The following is a 22,561-nucleotide window of genomic DNA, read 5'->3' as shown; positions in this document are numbered from 1 at the left end:
CCCACCCTTCTCCTAGAACAGCAAAATAAAACTCCTGTTTTCACGCTCCCCCAGGGCATGTCTGAGCCCTGCTCTGAAGACAGTTCCAGCAGTTCTTTAGGGACCATGGAGATGGGTGTCTTTATGTTGCACTGAGCAGTCACAACCAGTCACAACAATGTCACAAGACCTCGATTAGCTGGACACGGCTGAAGGGTCAGCGACGATGCCAAGCAGGGGGGCAGCTCTATTCCCTGGAAACATGCACAACGCTCTTATTTACGTGAGGATCAAGCTGTTTTTGACCTGTTGTTCAGTGAGGCTTTAGCACATTCAACTAGGGATGGGCATGTACATCAGCAAACATAGAAAACATGGTTCTTAGAAGAGCTGAGGAGACCAAGATGACTGGATGTGGGACAACAAGGAAACTACAAAGACTGAAACCACCACAGTGTGGCAATTTTGAAAAGGCAGCAGCCAGGACCACTTAAGGTCAGTTCGTTTGACACCAGTCCGGATCAAAACAATGGAGAGATTCAGTTATAGTTCCACTGACAGAAACACACAATTAATGCTGGTCAAGCGGGCTGGTAGGGAAGGGTGTCTAGTTCCGTTTTCTAACAGGCCTGAGCAAACAAATCTGCTGTCATTATTTCTCAGGGTAAAGAATCAAAGAAAACCCACCTCAATATAAGTAGCAGACCATTTTTTAATGAAATCTGATTTACACCAAGTAAGTCTGAGGGGGGTTGAATGACCCAACTCCCTAGCACTTATCCATGCAGCACACATATACTATCTGAAGAAAAGGCTAGATGAAAGAAAAATGTCATCACTGAAGAAATGCCTGCAAGGAGATCTGCTAGAGTCAGAACAACTACAGTCCTATTCAACAGTTTCAACACAGTCTCAGCAAGTAAACATCACATAAATACTGCCAGAGCTTTAGGCAGCGAATACAACACATCCCTCACATATAATCACACAGATTTCTTGTGTACATTAATCCATGGAAATAATTTGCACTGAAATGAGTGCAACAGAAATAAAAAATTGAAGACTGACATACTGAAAGAACATTGTAAAGTAGAAATTCAAGACTTTTAGGCTTCAAACAATTCAAAACTCTGCCCCAGACTTTCTGAGTAACTATGGCCAAGTCATGTAGTGGCTCTGTGTTTAATTTATTTCAGGCCATAATATATCTTCTAGATATTCAAGAAAGGGAGTGATGGTAAGATGCACATTAATATTTGTGAGAGCATTCAGACTATGGTGTCACACCTAGCTGTATCATTTCCAAGTTTTAAGCTGAAAGAACTCCCAGCCCAAATTTTGCTGCTGCCAAAAGCCCAGAAGGATGACCTATTTATGGGTATTGTATGCTTAATTTAAAAAACCAAAACACAACAGTCTGTTATGCAATTGAAAATAGCTGTCCTCTCTTTGAAGGAAAAAAAAAATCAGAATGCAGTAGTTTTGCTGACTTCAAGGACTACAAGTTAACTGGGAAGCACAGATTTTGATATGGCTATATGCAGGCAGCACCATTTACAATGCCAGCTCCTAGATACATCACAGTTAGAAAACCAAAGTTTTTCTAACTACAAAAGGTAGTGTGTGTCTGCTTGTTCCTGATTCACCACATTCACTCAGTAGTAAAAAAATACATCAATCTCTGGGGTGGCTTTTACTTTTGCATTTAGAGCACAGGATGTGAAATATGGGACAGTTTAGTTGTTCTGATGATGGTCAAGAAGGTTGAAGAGCCTATGTGAAATATCACATTTATTGAGACTGCAAACCAAAAGGCTGGAGATTTAAATGTACCTCCTGCATCTCAGACATCCTGAACAAATTCCTTGCACTTGTTTTCCTCTTACAGAGGAAGAGTATTACACTCACCCTAATGTGGTCAGGAATCCATGTATGAAACATGACCATTCTAATATGAACCAACTGGATTTATCAGCTAACAGCCACTCCACACAACAAACACACTCCAGCTTAATTAAAAGGCTTAAGATTTCCATTTTCTATGCAAATAATGCAGCTACCAAGGACCATTTTGCCACATCAATGCAAGATTTAGACCACTATCAGATTTTTAGTAAAATTTCTTACCAATATACACCTCTGACCTAGCATGTATTTAAACTAATAAGGAATTTATCTTTTTCCTTTTGCAAGTTAGTTCACAAAAGCACATAGCTGGAGATCATGGATTCCCAGGAATGTCTCAGAGTGCATACAGACAGAGAAACCAGGTTTAATGACTCTGGCTAGAGAAACAACTCAACTGATGTGGAAAATGTAAGTTGGCTTTTATATAAAGGGTGCTTATACTTTTTTATTCCCTAATCACACTTTTAAAACTTAGGTAAGTCCTTGAGTGCGAGATAAAGCAGGCAATTTGAGATGAAAATGACCCAAATTTTCCATTAGTTTTGTTGGACAGGCACAGGAGCCAGGTGAACAGTGCCAGGGAGAAACTCGCTGGGCTGCACGTGCCAGAGACAGCACAGGGGACAGGAACCATCACCTCCCCACTTTGCTCATTCTGCAGAAGCAGGACTGGAGACAAAGGTGCTGCCTCTCAGTTGTGAATCTGGGTGAGATTTGCTCAGCAGCTGTGAGTGAGCCAGGCAGTGACAAGCACTGAACAGCTTCCTTTCCACCCATGTGGGGAGATGAATGGCTGGAATTAGCACTTCTGCTTGGGGACTTAAGGCAAGAGTTGGCTTTTTACCCCATAGCCAGTACTCAGTATTCTGCCTTGCATGCTTCCTTACTTCTTTTGACCATAGGTTCAGCTGAGCAACTGGAGAGAAACCAAATCTGGCTACTGGTTCCAGGTAAAAGTAGTCCCAGGCAGTAGTGGGATGGCTCCCACAGAGCCTGCCTTTTGTGAGAGAGGAGGGTCAAACACAGAAAACCCACTATCTTGTTTAAAAAACAAAATCCAAATACTTCAATTCAAGGACCTAACCAAATTTTAAACATGTTAGGAACTAAGGCTGGTATAACCACACTTTATTATTGACCAGTTCTCCAAAGAATAATAAAAGGATAACCTCAGAGAGCTGTGTCATAGTGAATAAAAGCTGACTTACCTTTTACCCATAGGCTGAGTACTCATTCCTACCCTGGTCAGTGATGGCACTGATATCACCTACCAAGAGCATGGTGAAGCTCATCTTTGTAGAGCACGGAATCAACAACTGTAGACCAAGCTATAATGTGAAATTGCAAAAGGAAAGAGAAAAAGAGTATATAAACTTAATTTAAAATCCTGGTGGTTATGTTTACAGGCCAGTTGGCGGCTCACTACTGAAATGGAGACAAATTTTAAAAAAAACCTCCTTCATACCAGGGGACTGCTACTGCTTTCACAGAGGCCAGTATGTGACTTTGAGGCCATAAGAAATCACCTGCACCAACTAGTCTGATCTGTGAAAACAAGCTTTAGAGGCATCCAGACACTTCAAAGTTTGTGAATCTAGCAAAGTTTCAGGTATGTTGCTGTGCTAGTTAATTTATCTAAATCTTATTTTGAATTTATTAAACTTCAGCTTCCAATCAGAATTTGTCAAATTATTCAGAATTACAAAGCTTTTTGCTGGGAGTAATTCTTCAGCAATACCTGGCACAAAATCACCTGGTAACCCTTTCTGTCTTCAGGTAACAGAAGTAAACTGTCTACTGCATTTCCTACAGACTCATGAATAAAAGTACTCTGAAAATATCCACTACAATCACTCTAAGCTATAAAGCATTCACAAACACAGTGTTCACTGCTGCAAAATTTGGCATCTTCAAAAAGCCCTCCTTCCTCAACAACTAAACATAAAACACTAAAGTTACAGGGTTAAGTTTGCAATTTCTCAATGTCTGGTTTTCCTGGAGAGCACTGAGACTTACTTTTCTCTTTATTTTTTTTTTTTCCCTGGAAAGCACGCATGCAGTATTTTCCTGAAGGAGAAAGTTTAGAAGTAATACATGCAAACTACAGTGTCAGTATGCTGAACACAGGAGGTCAAGCAGGAAATGCCTAGTAGGTAGGGCTTAAGCACTACGCATGGATGATATGATAAATAAAAGGCAAGAGGAGTACACAGATCTTTTCATAATGTTTCATTGTGCTCAGTGGACAATGGCCCGATCCAATAACCTTGGATTTCCCTCATGTATGTAGTCTTAGCTGAAAAAAAAAGACACCAGATCAAAAGAAGAGACAGATGAAAAATAAGAAAAAAACCTGGGAAAGAATTCAAGGTCAGTGACTTGACAACATATTCCATGTTTGGCTCAGACCACAGTAGGATCTCCTTTCTCAACATAAGTTTGCATTTGAGAAGCTTTTAAAAAAATGACCAGCAGACCAGACCCAAAGAACATTGTTGTTAAAAGAAAGCTGATGTCTATAATTTCTGCAAAATTCTCAAGAACCTTCTTCAAGGTCATGCAAACTCTAAAAACAGTTCTTGTAACAGACAGCATAACCTGCTTTCTTAGCTCAGCAATGCTGCCTGTAATGCCTGAAATCCAACAAAGCATCAGTGATAGCACCAAGGTAAGAACAAGAAAGGAGCCTGTATCTGGACATCAATCACCTGCTATAAAGGCACAGAGCTGTTTTTATTTCAAAACAAAAGCCACTTCACTAATAGAAGAAAACACCAGAACACAACAGAGACAAATAACAAGGTGGGGGAAAAAAATGAAACCAATTAAAAAACCCCAAAAGCACACAAGACATACATGAACTTGTGCCACATATGAACATTCAAAATTGAAACTGGAAAGAACTTCACTTGTTTCCTGTTTTTTTTTTAATCCTGTCAATGACAAGAGACATTGGAGACCTGTCCAGTCTCTCCAGCAGGTGTGGAGATACACATCTCAAGGGTAACAGTTCAAGGAGAACAGACATATACTAGATTAAGTACTCAATCTCAAGTGCTCACCCAGTCTTCCCAATGTTCATTTAAAAAGCAATAATCCTGTATAAAAAGAATATTGCTGACATAAAAGTAGAGGAAGAAGACAACTACAGTGCTCTAAAGCTCTCTAGCTGGCATAAACTGGAGTCAAGACCTTTTATCCTCCAGCAGAGCCCATCCACCCTTAAGCTTGGCCTGACTGTCTGAGGTTACAAATCAAGTGTAACCAGAGTGTCTGCTCCGGGTGCAAATATGACAACAGATTTCCTGTGGGGAAAGCTGGGTACTACCTGAGGAAGGTCCTTTTCCACACAGTTGTAACCATATTGCTTGCAGGTCCCACTTGTTGCACAGCCTGCTAGAGTACCTGCACTAAGGGGGTGTGTGGAAGGTGGCTCTGCACAAACCAGTTGTCATATTACATCTGCTTTTCTGTTATAAAAGATTTCCATGGCTCCCAATAATGAAAAACTGACTGTATATACAAAACAGTTCTGAAGCAGCATAAACATTTATCAGAGATTAGCAGTTCAAGTAATTAAAAGCAGAGCTGCTGCTTGTTATGTATGTGAAATAAGACCATGCAGGAAAAAAGTGACGAAGGCACTCATGAATTAATTTTATACTGATCACAGTAAATGATCAGTATAAAAAGCATCAGACAAGTAGCCAATTTTATTAAGTACACTTTAAACCATATTGGTATGGGACTCTTGCAATGGCAATCTAGAGTTAATTTTTTAATTTCTCAGGGCTGCTGTAAAGTCATGTACGTACATGCTAATCTGCAGCACCAAGGAACTGAGCAGGGCATGAGCCTCAAGACATCTTCACTTCTCACAACACACTGATGCATCATGAGCTAACAGTTTTATTTTGTATCAATTTATGAAAGACAGCTGCACTTATATAAACCACCTCAGCAAAGAACTTCCCAGCAGTTCACAAAGATTAATTAATTAATTTCTCAATACCCATGTAATGTAAAATACAACATCTATAAATGTGAAATAAAATCAGCAACTTTTTTTCAGCAAATATATTTAATTGCACTCTTAAAATATCAATTTACACAGTCATGTAAAGTTGATCTGCAAAGGCAGCAATCCCTCCAACCTTCAGGGGACACAGCCAATTGCTATACATTCTAGTGGACTATGAAAGCAAACAGAACAGAACAATCACACTGCTGAAAGCAGAAGGCTTCACTTACCCTTCTCTCCATCTGAAATAAGATCTCTTTCTCCCTTTTGCACAACTGTCAAATTCCCCATGGCTTGGCTGAGTCTTAATACACATCCATGATGATCACTACTGTCTACGGGGTCTCTAAGCTACAACACAAGAATTCCATACACAGTACATGTTTTGCTACTAGAACAACATATTCTAACACATGCATGGGGGGGGGGGGGGCAGGGAAGGCAACATCATCAGTCTCCATGTATTTTTTTCTCTATACCCACTGCAATGTTAAAAAATGCATGAGAGCAGGCCTTCTTTAAAGAAGAGCTCATTTAAAGAATAAGCACTGCTGTGGCAATTATCCCATGGAATAAAAACCCAGAGAGTGTTTCTCTCACATACAAGAAACAGCACATAATACTTAAACCAGTAATAAGTTACTTATTTTCAAGAACAAAAAGACTAAACTTGCACATACTTGAATACCAAAAAGGCAAACAGCTCACCATGGCTTCATACAGTCTACTGAACTCCATATAGTTTGGAGTAAGAATAGCTCGCTGGTAGCCTTGAATAAGAGAAGGCTGCTGGGAAATGAGCCACAGTCCATCCTGCAAAACACAGTAAGAAAAACATTTACTGAAGAGATTCTTAAATGCTAAGCTACTGAATGAAATCAAGAAAATACTTACTGCATCAATAATGATAGGTATTCCTTTCACCTTCGATTTCTCTATAATACCCTGCAAAAAAACGGAGATACTTTTAAGATGCTTGTTAATTTAGATCTTGTAAGATCCAAACCAAATTCATACAATGAATCTGACCATGTAAGTTGCTTTTACAAAGTGATAGAAAAAAAATCTGTTATATTCTGCAAACTAATGTAAAGTACAGGACCTGTGGCCCCATGGAGAGAGGAGCTTGCACTGGAGCACTCTGCTGTTGAAGGACTGCATCCCAGTGGGAAGGACCCATGTTGGAGCAGTTTGTGAAGAACTGCAGTCCCTGGGAAGTCCACTGGAGAAGTCTGTGGAGGACTGTCTCTTGTCAGAAGGACCCCATGGTGGAACAGGGGAAGAACGTGGAGTCCTTCCCCCAAGGAGGAAAGAGCAGACAATATGTGATGAACAGACCAGAGCACCCATTTCGACCTCCTGCACCACTGAGAGCATGGAAATGAACAATTTTGGAATTAAAATAAGCTTGGGGAGAAGGGAGAGGTGGGGGGAAGGTATTTTACCATTTAGTTTTATTTCTCATTATCCTACTCTGATTTGTTATAAAACTCGATTAATTTCCCCAAGTTGAGTCTTCCGTGCATACTTCAATATAACAGTAACTGGTGAATTATCTCTCCTGTCTTTATCTTAACCCATGAGTCTCTTGGTGTATTTTCTTTCCCTTGTCCAGCTGAGGAGGGGAGTGATAGAGAAGCTTTGATGGGCATCCAGCATTCAGCCAGAGCCAGGGTCAACCCACCACAGTAAGCAAACAAACAAGCAATCTCACTCTGCCTCTGTAGGAGTCCTGTAATGCCAACACAAATCACACATAGTAAACATACATCTTCAATTAAAAAAAGCCAAAAATCCCAGTGTGTACTGTCTTGATAGAAATCAACCAATAACTGTAATACTAGCTTCAGTTGTTTTGCTGCTGACAGTTACACTGTAGTATTAGTTTATATACAAACAAACATCTGAGACAAGCAGTATGCATGACATCATTCCATCTGTGGTTCTGGAGGTTTTATGCTTTGAAAGCAAAACCAAGGTGGCCCAGACAATAGACCATTTGTAAAAGTGTTTTTTTTCAGCAAGCAGTATCTCTGAGCAGACTGTCTGCCCTTGTTCTCTCTCCTAATTCAGCAGCAGCAATGACTGATCCTCGAGTTTTTTAATGAGCAGTGACCAACAGTCAAGGTTTTTTCAGTGTTGGTTATTAGCAACTCATCTTTGAAGGTTTCTGGAGGTTTTATCTTCTTCCTGTATTAGATAACAGAGGATGGTATCCATCCAAAAGTTTAATTACTTTTGAATGTTATTAAGCTCTTCAGATTAGCTATCATATGGCACTGAGCTTCACAGGTTAGCAAGACAATGAGGTAAGGAATAAGGAAGCAATTTTTAATTAACGTTCAGGAGAGTAAACATCCCTCTTTTCTTGTACAGTGGTCAAAATAAACACCACCCACCTTGCTCCCTGTAAATTATTACATATGACCTACACATATCCTCACAAACATTACAACCTGACTCTGATTTTTCCAATGCCAGTGGAAAATACTTCCATTCTATTTTCTTTGTCGGGAACTGTTTGCAGTTTGGAAGTGTGAGACTTGTGTGAGGACTTGTCTCAACACCCAGCTGTGGCTACAGTAGAAGCTACTGGAGAACAGAGACCTTTCCTATACAGGCTTGCACAACCTGGGCTGTGTCAGACTGCCAGGTGCCCACCTCCTCTGAGATCCCTAGGGAACACCACAGAGTCTTCTCTTACACTCAGCTACTTGAATAATTCTGAACCAATCAAAAGTTTTACACAACTCATACTGTTCAGCTACTGCTAAATTAATCAAATTAATTAGTAACTATACTTAACAGCTGTGTGAGGAGTCTTAAAGCACACCTAGAATTAAGTGTGTCATTCTCAAAACCAGAGCTCCTTACTTTCAAGGCTTTTAAGAAATGTATGAGAGAGTAATTTCTTAATTCATTCATGTTAATCTGCACAGATGTGCACAGCTCAGTTTTTCTTCACAGAAGCTGCACTGCTTTGCCCCTGCTGTGTTAAGTTCATTTACAATTACGTTTAACTCGGCTCACTTTGTAACAATAAAACAAGGCTGTCGATCTACCAGCCAGATTTTGTATTTTGCTGTTTGTATTTTCCTTGTATAAATGAATGTTATAGATCCAACAGCCCAATTATTTTTGAACTTTACTAAGTTCTTCTGATTAGCTATCATAGGGCTCTGAGACCCAGACCTCAGCAAGATCATCCTCCCCCAGTCTTTGAAGGTACAAATACCTTTTACTGCAACCTGGTTTTCTAACTCTTTATAATCAGAATATTTTTGTACATTAGCAGCTTCACCAAACTCCTTCCGCACTCTTAAAATGATTACTGCTCCACTTCCCACTAATATGAATCACCAGTTTATTCTAGTATGTCAACTTCAGTAAGCCAGTCTTTCATGACACTTGATTTTCTAAAACTAAAGATTTCCCCAACACAGTCAGTAAGGAAGTCTGATGGAAGACACCAGATCTCAGGAGTCCTTATCCTTCTGAACTATTCTCTTAAATGCCTTATAAGCAATCCAGGAAAGGAATTTTGCCAAAGTTCTGTTCCCAAAACAGCTGAAGTTTGGCAGTTATCGTTGGGCCCCTTTTCTTGTTTCCTCGTAATTGCCATCTTGGCTACTGGAATCTCTTGCTCTCTCCGAAATAAGCAATCCTGAAGATCCATGGTATACCAAAATAATGTATATATAAGATTAAAAAAAGTGGAAGTTACAAAGTGTACCTACAGCTAAACAGCATCTGGAAGGCCAGATCACTGGTACACTTCAGAGAAATGAGGCATTTTTTTCCTAATCGTGTTTTGAGTTCCTACCTCTCTAGCACACCCTTTGCAATCCTGAAACATTTGACCTCTACTCTAAAGAGAAATTTCACCTTGCTAAGTAAAACCTCCTGGGCAAGCAACTTTTATTGTGTACCAAGTCTCTGAGGTGTCAGTTTCTAATCTAACATACTGAATGATCTTTGCTTGTTCTTCCTCTCCTTATAAAACAAATAATCAGGGGATATAAAGTTGTTTGTCTTATTGCGAAAGTTCATTTTTTATTAAAAAAACAGACAATAAAAAACAAACAAAGCCCCTAGCCCAATCATTTTCCTTTCCTCTTCCTTCCTTAAACCCAGACAGAAACTGCTTGAAGATAGACAAGGAACCTCAGAGAGGAAGTTCTGGAGAGGGAAGGGGTGATTTCAAAACTGAAATAAACCAGTAAAGATCAGGGAAACGCCCTAAGACAGCCACACGTTTGAAGGACACAACATTCATGGGAGAACCCCTGTTTCCCACTGCTTGTGGACAGGACTATTGGAGAGCAGTTCATCCCATGCAGCTCAGACACCTCATTCAGGGCGGGATGAAGAGCCAACAGACATATCTGTCTCTCCTCAGCTGTCACAGGGGGTGCAGAGAAACTTTACTCTTTTATTTTTAGATACCAAGAATTAGGTGAGATGAAACCTGCTTTTAAGCACTCTGTTTCTGCAAATACTGTATTAGGAAAAAAACCCCAAACTTAAAATATTTTCATTAAGAGGAGTTTATGGCAATAATGGCAACATCATCTATGCAGTATTTTTTTCCTGGAAGCAGAAGTCAATTTTCAGCTGTATTTGTACTTTGGTATTTGACATGGACTTTTTTGGTTAATACCTGTAGATAGAGAAGAATCTTCATTGTTAATTGCCCTGTTAAAACAGCTCAGACTAACTCTGCTTTCACACCAAAACCTATTTAACAGTTCCTGATAGAATTCCATGTAAGAGCAGAAACCATCTGTTCAGTTTTATCCAATGTAACAGTTATTTCTATGGGAAAGGATTTAGAAGAGAACATTGACAATTAAAAGTATTAGGAAATGTCACTAAGATAAAAGCTGAAATCAAAACACCAATGACAAGTGAACAGCAACACATAGAGATATCAATGATAAGTCCAAGACATCGCCCCTTCACTTCAAACAGCATTTTGAATATTAAGATTTTGAAGATTCTAACTCCAGGATATCCAAGTGGACAAACTTTCTGTGCACAGAATGTATTATTATACTACAACAGTGGTGGCTCAGCCTGGAGCAAGGCAGGAGCACTTCCTTCAGCTGATCCCTAAGCCCTCCAGGACATCCAAAAGGGAAGCACTGGACTCACGAGGAAACCTTGGCATGAGTCACAAAGCAGAGAGGACAGTGATGAGAAGAAGAGGATGATACACTGTTCTCACCCAACCTTATGATCTACAGCCACACTGTGTAGCTAAGATATCAAGGACTGAAATTTGGATCCTTCCTCTGCAATTCACAGCCAGGGCCAAAATTCAGTGTCTTACCTTTTATACTGAGTCTTAATAATGGGGTTTGGGCAATCTCTTGCTAGAGATATTCCTCTTTGTATCAGCTGGCTAAACAGTGATTCAACGTTTGCGTGAGAAAAGGAAAAGGGGTGTCAACCCCCTCTAATTAAAACCAGTGATGATTAACTGCAATGCAGGACTGCAGTACTTGTGCTAGAACAAATCTGTAACAGGATTTCCTCTCCTAATAACAACACCAAATCTGTAGCTTCTATGCTCATTAAGCCGAAGAGGAAATTACCTGTGATTCACACATCCCACGAAGATGTTCTATGGGACAAATTCCCTCACAGTTATCATCATTTGTTAGCAGCACCAAATACTTGACATTTAGAATTGCCCAAAATAGCAATTCAGTCAGTGCAGTTTTTGGTAGTGGTGGTTGAGAGGAAGAAAGCCAGAGAGGGTAAAATTAACCTGAATCTACTCCTACTCTACTCTTGAAATACACAATTTCCTAAAAAAACCTTTTTCTTTGACTCATTATTCAGGACTTCTACGCAAGCAACCTACTCAGTAAGAACTGAAAAAGAACTTGTGTCTACCAAAGTAGAAACCACTGGTCTGTCTGAGGAAAGGTAACTCTTTCCTGTAATTACAAAAATTTACAAAGCAAGGATGAAAAACTATTGCGCTTTAATTATTTTTTTTAAATTATCATGGAAACTGTTCCCTTAAATGCAATGCATTCATTGTAGCAGAAATCTGTTTCCTATCCCAATTTTCACATGGGAGTTTTAAAACAGATTCCCAAACCCAAATTCCAATCTTTAAAAGAAATCCAAAAAACGAAGCTGAAACACAAAAAAAGCAAAACCACTGAAACAAAACCAAAACACCAACCACCACACTTCCCCCCCAAAAAACCTGAAACACACAGAAGCAAAACTATTCAGGCTGGAAAGGACTGCAGGAGGGAGAAGCCTGAAGGAACAAATGGACAGGATACTGCTGAAAGAGAACACAGTAATGCAGAAAAGCATGGTATGATTTAACCATTTGATAGCCTGCAGCTGTGCTGTGAAACACAAGATTCACCTGTGCTATTCTAACATGGACATCCAGGACTCCTGCATGCTTCCACAAGTACTATGGAAAAGGGAATGGGGCTGAGGTGAGCCACTGGCTGTAAGAAACAGCCATGTGGAGAACATTTGAGGGAGGATTAAATTGCTGTGGAGCTCCAAAGTACAAGCAAAGGATTCCTTAATTCTATTTCTCAGCCATGGAAGTCCTGACAGAACAGCCACCCTGAGGCCCCAGGGGCAGAAAACAGGTGATGCTCCCTCAGTCAGTACCCACAGCCTCTTGGAGAGAAACTCTGCAGTCTTGGACTTCTCCACCCAAGTCCACAAGCCAGCAATAACATCCATCCTATTTATGCTGCCCACATGCAACAGCACAAAAGGTGGTTCTCCACAGATCCACAGAAAAAAAAATTATGTAGGTTTGTCACACCTGAGATATACTTTTCAGCTTTCTTAATTAAATGTGGATTAGCAGAAGAATGCCTGCAGTGACTTTTAATATATTAGTGGTTATATCACTAGTTATATTCTTCCTCATGAGCTAGTTCAGCTACACAAAACTTTGGCATTTGGTGTTTACAAAGGGAAGAATCAGGAAATTAGAGCCAGTCATTTAATTATAAGACTGAATTTTAATGAAATGAACAGAAAACCAGATTAGCAGAATACATAAAGCAACATCTATCCGTCTATTACAACAGTAATTAATTTTCACATTGCCATTTTTCTACCTAGCAAAGGAAAGATTGCTTTACTTGACACCAGCAAAAAACACTGGATTTCCTCAGTCCCTTTAAGAGTCATGTCTTGACCCACTCTTGGGAAAAGTCTCATTCATGTTCTCGTAAAGAAATTCAAGCCTTAACATGCCACAATAATGGACAGTATTGACCAAAATGGCATCCATACACTTTAGGAAGCAGTGCCTTCAGCCCACTGAAAGTGCACTCCACTGCAAATGGTATGTAATTACACACTCTGGTTTGGTAAAGACATGCAAATGTGCATAACCTGGCATCGGGAATGCCAATCCCTTTTACAAAGAACCCTCTCCTGAAATCTAGGATCAGAAACTGCTGTTGAAATGCCACCCAAAATTGCTTGTATTTTCTGCATGGATGCTGTTTTCATCCAGCAATCCCGAATCCACGGCTTTGTCTGAAACAGAGAGATAAAAGGAAAAAAGAGCCAAAATTTTCCTGTAAATGCTGCAGCTAGAAGCATTTCCACACATCCTCCTCCCCAAGGTGACCGGGAGGAACAAATAAGTTCCACCCCAACACGCTGCAAATCGATTCCTACAAATAGGCACTGAAAGCCCTAGGAAGCATTTTTGCCTTGCTTGCTTCAAGTCTGGATAAATGCAGAGTTAGCAGGGACTCAGCTGCAATAGAGGTCAGGCTGCAGCTCTCTGGTGGAGATGCCTGGAAAACGGGCTTGGCAAGCAGGAGTTTGTAATCTTGCACAGCTAGAAGCAGGCAAATATCCCAGGCACAGGCTGTGCTCAAGGCTACAGTCATAGCTGGCAGGGGGGAGAAGCTTCCCTTAATATATTCTATTTGATGCAAGAAGTTTGAAAAATATTAAGAATGGAGTTCTACTGTTTGAGATTCTTCCCATTAGAGCCGTATTTTCAGAAATTTCAAAACTGGTTTTAGGCTTTTTCTTGACTCACTGGTTAAAACATACAGCTGTCTCTTAAAAGTGCTTTTATTAATTCCTGCAACCTGATCCAAAGCCTCATTCTCCTTTCACAATTCAGCAAAGACAATGAAAATCTCTATTTGTGGACAAGATCTATATATAAATCACCTTTAACTAGCATTATTGCCCGAGTTTTATTTTATGTATTTATGTACACAATCCTACCGCTAATTCATTATTCGCTCCACTAATCCCTCAATCCTCAAGGAATCAAGGAATGACCACCACTTGTAAGTGAAGAGTCACATAACAGAGATGAATATCCCTCCTCTGGAACAAATAGGTTCTTCATCTCATGGTTTATGCTCCATTCAATTTATGCTGGCCTTTTGTCTTTTAACTGCAGTACCACACGCTAGGCCCTGTTTTCCAACACAGACTTTCAGGTGCACAGCAAAATATTTCACTTAAGCCAGGCAGAGTGTGATAAGGACTCTAAAGAGAACCCCCTACACCACTAGGCTCATTAAGTGCTTTGGGATATGTTAGAAGCTGTTACAATTAACAAAGCTGAAGACACTGGAGATAGCAGCTAATCAAAACTGTTCTTGTCTACATAACAAAAAAAAATAATTACTCATTTGTGAGTAATTCCTTCTTTGAATTCAAATTAGATCACTTGCCTTAAGCATGGAGGAAAACTGCAACTAACAGTTTCTTGATATCAGCTTCAATCACATGCTAAATTCCTAAAGTGGCATAAGCTAAAGTAATGCCTGAACACAAAAAGAAAAAGCCTCTGAAATACTGTCCTAGTTATGAAAAAATCCAGAGCACTCCTTTTTGCCTATGCTCCCCCAAAATCATGGTCAACCAGAGACCAGTGAGAAGCTACATTTATATATACACATTTCAGCCCTAAACAAATGAAAATTCCACTTTTAAGTATTAATCCTTTTTATTGCAATCCAAAGTATAAATATCTACATCAGAATAAATAAAAGCAGTAATTTTTCTCATGCTCTCATGCTGAATGCTTGCACTCACAATGAAAACTCTACAAGGTTTCCAATTTATATCTGATTATGTTAAACAGATTTGGCTTAAGATATTCATGGTCAGCTCTTGGCACTTTGTCTTAAATAAACATAAACTTAAAATGAACTTAATGAACTGAATTTATCACTGCCAATTTCTTTTTAGGGTTTCTAGCTGAACGAGCTCAGAAAAAGTTGAAAATATATCTAATACCAGTGTTTTGCTTACAAATGCTTTTGAGTATCAAAATCAAGTTAAACAATATAAGCCTACATGCAGAAAGCAACTAAATAACCCACTTCACTGTAAATTACTTCCATCAAGATCCATTACACATATTAGAAATAAATTCTGTTTGCAAGCTGCATAAACCTGTATTTAAGGTACTGTTAGCATATATTCAAACACTATTTTTCTAATCAAGACATCTGTGAGGAAGCCACAGAATACTAACAGTTCTTAGCACAAGCAGCAGTAGTTTCTTGGCACACCCAAGAGGCTATCTCTGCCTTGAGATGGAGTTCCCAAGCTTTATGCACACCAGTAACATCACCACAAAGACCTCCATCCTAACCCAGCAACTGCACCACCTTAGGTGACAACATCCACAAATTCTGAGTCTCATCAGGCCTTTTTAAAGCAATGAAGCTTGGCTAACTAGAGATCATTTTTTCACTGGATTCTCTTCGTGATATGCATCAATGCTGGGCCTTGGGTGAAGGCTGACAGCACACACATATATGCCACTGGATTTTGCCCTTGCAGCACCCCAAACACAAGATTCCTCACCTCCTCCTAGCTGCGGGCTGAGAAGAGAAAGAGGCATATCCTTGCTGCTACTTCAGTTCCTTATGAACTGCTGAACCCCCACAGCAAGAACCTCCAAAGGATATAAACAGGGAGGAAGCAAATGCACATGACACACACTAAAGAATGAAGTTTCCAGAAAATAATTCTTCTGCTGATTTGAGTTGCCATGAGCAGTGACTCCAAACAATAACACATTCTGTTGGTTCGTATTGGTAGGTACTACAGGCAATACTGATCTGTCACCTGCAACATTCACCTGGGATGCTTCTGGGATGCTGTCTTACTCCTGTGGTACAACTAGAACTGAGATGTACTTAGATATAAAGAGGAAGATCATTTTTAAGACCCACAGTGACAGATTCAACTCTAACACATCTATGTGGTAACAACAGGTGGCCCTGAACTCTGCAGTTTTATTGATCTTGCTAAAAAACTAGTGCAGATAGTGCAGTGAAGCACCTGGTCTCACTCTCACACCTTATTACGGCTGTGAAGTCTTACCTAAATCCTGAATGCACAAGGCTTGAAATGGGGAAATTAATCCAACTGAACAAATGCAGAAAGGCTGATGCCTCAGTCAAGGTGGAACTGAATCTGAAAATGTCAAAAGGGTTCTCTCTGGGCACACCTGATAGAGATGATCCGTGACAAGGGCCCAAACCTCTCTCACCATCTAGATGTTAACTACAGCCAAGACATTTTAACACAACCTTAAGATGATGTCACAAGGGGTGGAAAATGAGATTCTGAAATTTACATCCCAAGAGATAGCAGAGATCTTTAAGGGCAAATGACTGGTTGAGGGATGTGCTGCAGGGCAAGGGGGCTGAGAGAAGAAAAACAGCAACAGGCACAAATGGCAACTAGGCAGGGCCTCAGCCAAAAGAAAACCCAGGCTGGTATTCCTGACATGTTCTGGAAGCTAAGACAAAGACTGAGAATTGACCAAGAGGAACAAGCATATGGTTTGAGAACTCAGTCAATTTTATCATCTAATCTGAATGACACTGAGCTGTTCTTGCCATCAATCATTACCTATCTCCTGCAGGAGGAAAGCAAGCATGCTCTGCTGAAAACAGCATTCTGACTTAAGCAAGACATAGGAAATCTGGAAGACCAGAGTCCAGGACTTGGTGTTGTCACTTCAAGGAGAGAGGCAAGGAACCCAGGGACAAGCAAGGAAGATTCCAATGTGGAAGAGTTCAGATAAGGAGAGGGCTCTTCATAAGGATGAACACTTATATGAGGGATCCTGACAGTAACTGCTACTCCCCCAGCAATCCTGTATCAGCCCATCTGGCCTCAAAGGCAGAAGAAATAGAGGAACAGAGATGACAAGAGGATGGAAACTTGAAGGACATAGCCTGCAAGGTGTCAGCAGAATGCAGAACATCTGGAGCATTAGGCAGCACCGCCTGCTTTCTGCCCAGGAGGTTATGCAGGAACACTGCATTTTTAACAAAGTCCTCTCGGAAGCTGCATCACCCTGCAGCATATGAACCTGGTTCTCTCACATACCCAAGAAACAGCTCTTGATGGTACAGGCAGAAATTTCCCTACTTCCAAACTTCTCCTAGAAGGCAAATGAGATCAGAGTAAAGCCAGAAGTGCAAACATACACACAACAGCTGAATGAAGTAAATCGTGATTGCTAGATATGATAGGGACATAACAATGCTGCTGTGGGGAAAAAAGGAGAATATCCAGCAGCTTTGAAAATGCACTGCTTCTAAGCAGAGGACAGTCATAGGAATCTTGGCCTTGCTTCCACATAGCAAAAGTCTTTCTCGGCAGGCTAAACCAGCAGCAGCAGCACTCCAACTGAGCTGAACTCAGTGACATAGCATACTGGTATCTCTGGCCAGAATCAATCACAGACACTGAAAGGAAAAAACAGATGGCCTGATGTTCCCTACAAGAAAGTTGACATCATGGCAAACTTTCACATTAGATGTGGTAACAGCATTTCAAAAGCTTGAAGTAGTATGGGGAGCAGAAATGCTTCAATCTGCACACTCCAGAGCTGAGAAGGAGAGCAGAAACGTGTTTTTGCTCTTTTCTCTTGAAGAGAAGCTGCTTGGACTGCTTATTTGCTTTGGAATTGGAAGGTCTAACCAGGCTAAGACTAGAATTGCCACATCTGCAAGAGATCCAGGTGTACAGCTATCAGGACATAAGAAATGCCTTCTTTAGGAGATTTTCTGAAGCTGCAGCTCCTGGTCTCACAAACCCATAGCTAGAAAGCTCTAACAGAGCATCAGCTCCAAGCAACCTAGTAACACCATGTGAGGGTTCTGGCACAGAGCCACACAAGTGGCTTCTTATAAAGTAAGGCTATAACTTGCGGAGCAGGTTCTTGTAACAGGACTTGTAAACAGAATTACAGCCAAACCCACAAAATTGCAGGAAGCCAGTAAATATGTATTCAAAGAGTGTCAAGGTGCTCAAGGGAAAAAAAAATCAAATCAAAGGAAACTGATCACAAGGTGGGTTTTTTAAAATCAGACTGCTGAAAGGAGCTCAAATGGCACAGTGAGCAGTGCAGGCGTTAAGAATGAGGGAGGCAGGTGACATAGTAAAGATGCTGAGGAAGCAAAGCCTTCTTTGATCTGGAGATGATGCACCATCTGGTCAACAAGCACTTAAGCTATTCCACAACAAAACACTGTCTCTTGGCCATATACCAGAAATTGAAGGTTACAGCACTAGTAATTAATTTCTTAATTTCTCAATGCTCAGAAGAGAGAAGCAGCCCAAACACATGACTGGAGAAGCACATTAATTGGAAATATGCTGGCACAATACTGACAAGAACTGACACAAAAACAGCTTTACAGAGATGCCAGAACACGATGCCTCAGCACCTTAATGGGGCAGAAGAAGGCAGAGGGAAGATATCTGACCATCACTACCACTGACACAAAACCCTGACCAGAAAGCAGACACTCACCTACCTCCCAGCCCCGAGTTCCTACGACACATGCCACAGTTAGCTTAAAGGGAAACCAGAAAACTTTATACCAAGCCAGCCTCCTATAAAAGTTTAAAATAGCAATGCTATCATCTCCTGGGTTTCTTTCTTGACACTTAAAATTTGCTGTTGAAGCAGGAGGGAGACTCAGCACTCCCTCAGCACAGAGAAGAACCACTCTTCCTCAGACAGGCAGCCAGGGTTCACCTGTCCCCAGTGGCAGGTTAAAAACCTCAGCACTGGGTAACTAATGAACACTTACACAACTACAGGGCAGACAAAGAACTTGAGTTTTAATGTGACTCGCAATTAACAAGGCCAGATCCACAGTTCATATGAATGTGCCCTGATATTTTAGCATGAACTAACTTCCAAATGCCTTGTCTTTATTGGCTGGGTTTGTTTCTTTAACTCTAATCTAGCTGACATAGGACATCCAAACTGAAGTAAAAGCATGCTTGTAATTCACTAAGAAAGCAATATCATTTTTAGCAATGAAGAAAAAAATACAATCAAGAAATCTTCCAGATACTTCTGTAGTACAGATAAGCACACAAACCCTGGATGGAATTCTGACATAAAAGATGATTATCTTAGATATTCTAAATGAATTCTTATTTTCTTTTGTTTAAAGTTGTTTTCCTTAAGGAAAAAAAAAACCCCAAACTTATTTTTTTAGCCAAGAAAATAAAGCATTGTCTCAAATAGTTTTTCTGTCAAAAAAACCCCAAAAAACTTCTGAAAAAAAGTCTTCAAAGAATAATAAAACCTGTTCAAATTTTTCACTTATAATACAACTTGATTTCTTCATCAGCTGTCATAAATTTATTTTCTTTATTAGTTTTGTACTTCTGTATCATACATATGTATTTGAGGTATATATATGTGTCAATATATACATTTTCTTTCAAAAAAAAAATTAAAGAAAGAAGAATCTCCAATAGCAACTTTCTCTAACAAAATCCTAGCAAAACCACCATTCTTAGTTCTCAAGGTATTCTAAACACTTGGAGAGTGTGGTCTCCAGTCTCTTTCCTGCTCTGCTTTGTGATTTTACTCTGTAACTGTCAACATTTCTGTAAATTATATTAATTCCACTTGTTAGTGCCACTGATTAATCCAGTAATATTGCTCAGGAAAAAAATAATTAAATTGTACAAAATTAGATTGACATTAGTCTGCAAGACACACTTCGAACACACAAAGATGTGTTAACAGTAATACAAAATATCATTGGGAAGATGGTCTAAGTACATATTATTTAAACTAAAAAACTATCTGATCTCCTGTTTCAGCTCTCCATTAAGGCTTGACAGAAAATAGGATTATCTCTTTATCCAAAGTAGAAATCTGCGACATTTTATAATTAAGAGTACTTTTTCTTATTGCAAGAGGACACAATCCCTGTTCTTTGGAGCATCTGATACAAGCTGTCAAAAATCAGGAACTCAAATCCATATTTATGTACTTACACTACTGGTGCTTTGCACCTAGGGAAACACAGAGCCTTTTATCTAGATATGCCAACACCTATTTCTTAATTAGTGACTTTCACAAGCTAAACAAAAGCAAATCAGAACAACCATACTGGTGCCTGAAATTCAGACTGAAGGTTACAGTTTAACAATGAAGACCATGGATAGAAACTAATTTTCAGTCAACTATATTTTATTAAATTTGATACTTAGCAACCATAACAAGAACATTTGTGTAATGATGTAAAATATAGGAATGGTTAATACAATTCAACATAAAGACACAAGACAAAATATCAGTATGCACATTACCTTAGTGTTCTCAAGCAGAACTTCATCTCTACCTAAGCCAGGTCCTATGACAACCGAGTGCAGCCGTGGTAACCACTTTTCCACCTCATGGACAGCATTGGGACTGTCACTACAAGGAAGTGTGGAAAACAAAAAAAGAGAGAGGTTCAAAAAGGCTTCATTTTAGTATTGTCAGAAACTGAATAAAGATGCAAGATAGAAAGAGGTATTTCCTATCTTGAATGTCAGGCAATTTTATCCTCCAAACTACCAAGAATCTGTGACCCAGGAAATATAAAATGGTTGTCCAAATAGCTAAAATGAAAAATTTCTCTCAATTCATTCTTTAGGGGATACCACATAAAAATGAGGAGGTAACTGCAAGTATCCACTACAGCTGTTACAAAATAAAAAAATAAAATCCAAGCAGGAAGCCAGTAATTTTTATAGTCTGTCACAATTCTCTTTTTAATGCTTCTTTGCAGAGGTTATACCTTGGAGAGAGATCCACCACCTCACAGGTATATATTGCAGCTTGCTGGAAATGATGTAATTGTTTATTACCCCACATGGCAGAATGATAAATCTACTCATATGCTTTTTTGTCAGTTGCTTCATAAGAATTTGTTCCAACTGAATTACAGCCAAATTGTCCCCTCTCCCCAAAAGGCAACAGGAGAAACAAGCTATTCAGTATGGGCATTATCTGCTTGTAATGCTTAAAATTTCTATAGCATTCTGTTTTTTGTCTACATTGGAAAACTGATGAGAAAATTCACTGCCAAATATAGCTGCCACAATACAGCATTCAGCCACTGACCAGAACTGTTTATTTTTTTCTGATCAGTTTTGTTGTGTAAATAGGTCAGGATATTTTGAAAGCACTGCCCAGCATTTGCAGTTAATCCTTACTGACAGTATGGAGGGAAAATTTAGCCTCCCTCCCTCCCCATTTCTGACATTAGTGACAACAATAAATGAACATTTTAACTGAAGCACAGGGGAATAAAGCTCCCTGTAGGCTGAGCAAGGGGGTACTGCTTCATAGTATTGCTCAGATTATTGTAAGCTTGCAATATTCCAACAAAGCTGTATTATTACAGACCAAAGCCACGGCATGTTTTTCATAACCGACAGCTGTCCTGATGGGATGCAGCACTTGGGAACAAGTGTTTAGGTTGTGTCTGGCAGAATCAGCAAATTCCACAATGATTTCTGCAAGTGCCAGGCAGGAGCCCAAGGCTCTTGCAGCTGCAGGGAGCGAGGCACCCCGCTCAAGGGCGCAGGGATGCGGTGCCTGGCCGCAGCCCAGCGACCCCTCCGCTGACAAGAGCTGCCTCACAACACCCAGAGGTGACACCACAAAACAGCTCTGCCAGAACAAGGCTGCTGGGTGGGAGTGATGACCTGCTGAAAGGGCAAGGGGAACAGAGAACCATGGCAGGACACTGCTGTCCCTGGATCAGTCCCTGCTTTAGCACGCTGAACTTCCACTTGAACGCTGCAGCTCCCTCCTCATCTACCTCACTGGAAACAGCAGCAGCTGGAGAACTGTTAAACAGCTCACTTTTCTTTTTATTCATCACTGTACAATCACCTTATGATGTACATAGAGGCTGGAAATAAAAATGATTCAAGAAATAGCTAAAGCACTATTAAAAAAAAAAAAAAAGACAGGTTTTTAATATGTGGTAGGTTGAACATGTGAAAAACTGCCTGCAAACCAAACTCTAACAAACCATCACCATTTCTGAATGCACACCACTTTCCTTTGTTCACATACCGAATTTATTTTATTTTTGAAGAGCAATATATATCTCGATATGTATATATATACATTTCTCAAATAAATATATCTATATACCATGTATTTGTAAGAATACTGCAATTTCTAGATATATAAGGATGTCTGGATTCAACATACTTCGGATAGCAGAAGCCAAATACATTAAAAAAAGCTTCATTAAATGTAAGCTAAAGACAGAGCCATAGGTAGTATCATAAATGTTCTGCTCTTCTACAAATACCTAATGCAAATAA

General features: G+C 39.8%; 1 protein-coding gene across 6 annotated transcripts in view; it reads right to left on the bottom strand.

Annotated features, from left to right (window-relative positions):
* The window catches only part of NAXD (NAD(P)HX dehydratase), a 52,324-nt gene that overhangs the window by 5,296 nt on the left and 24,467 nt on the right, over positions 1 to 22,561 (bottom strand). For 5 of the 6 annotated variants that reach the window (XM_088068868.1, XM_088068865.1, XM_005516604.3 and 2 more), the window contains 4 exons: positions 20,543 to 20,651; positions 6,803 to 6,853; positions 6,617 to 6,721; positions 6,139 to 6,259 (listed from right to left, as the gene is read on the bottom strand). In XM_088068868.1, coding sequence (XP_087924994.1) covers positions 6,139 to 6,259; positions 6,617 to 6,721; positions 6,803 to 6,853; positions 20,543 to 20,651 — 386 coding nt within the window. Of the gene's footprint in view, positions 1 to 3,095; positions 3,216 to 6,138; positions 6,260 to 6,616; positions 6,722 to 6,802; positions 6,854 to 20,542; positions 20,652 to 22,561 lie in introns of all 6 variants that reach the window. The other variant, XR_015774779.1, reaches the window with a different exon arrangement.

The sequence above is a fragment of the Pseudopodoces humilis genome, chromosome 2 (genome assembly GCF_049639895.1).
Source record: "Pseudopodoces humilis isolate 2021_Gansu_Grassland_sample_001 chromosome 2, ASM4963989v1, whole genome shotgun sequence".
In the NCBI taxonomy this organism is placed as follows: domain Eukaryota; kingdom Metazoa; phylum Chordata; class Aves; order Passeriformes; family Paridae; genus Pseudopodoces; species Pseudopodoces humilis.
This window is presented reverse-complemented; position numbering and strand designations above follow the sequence as displayed.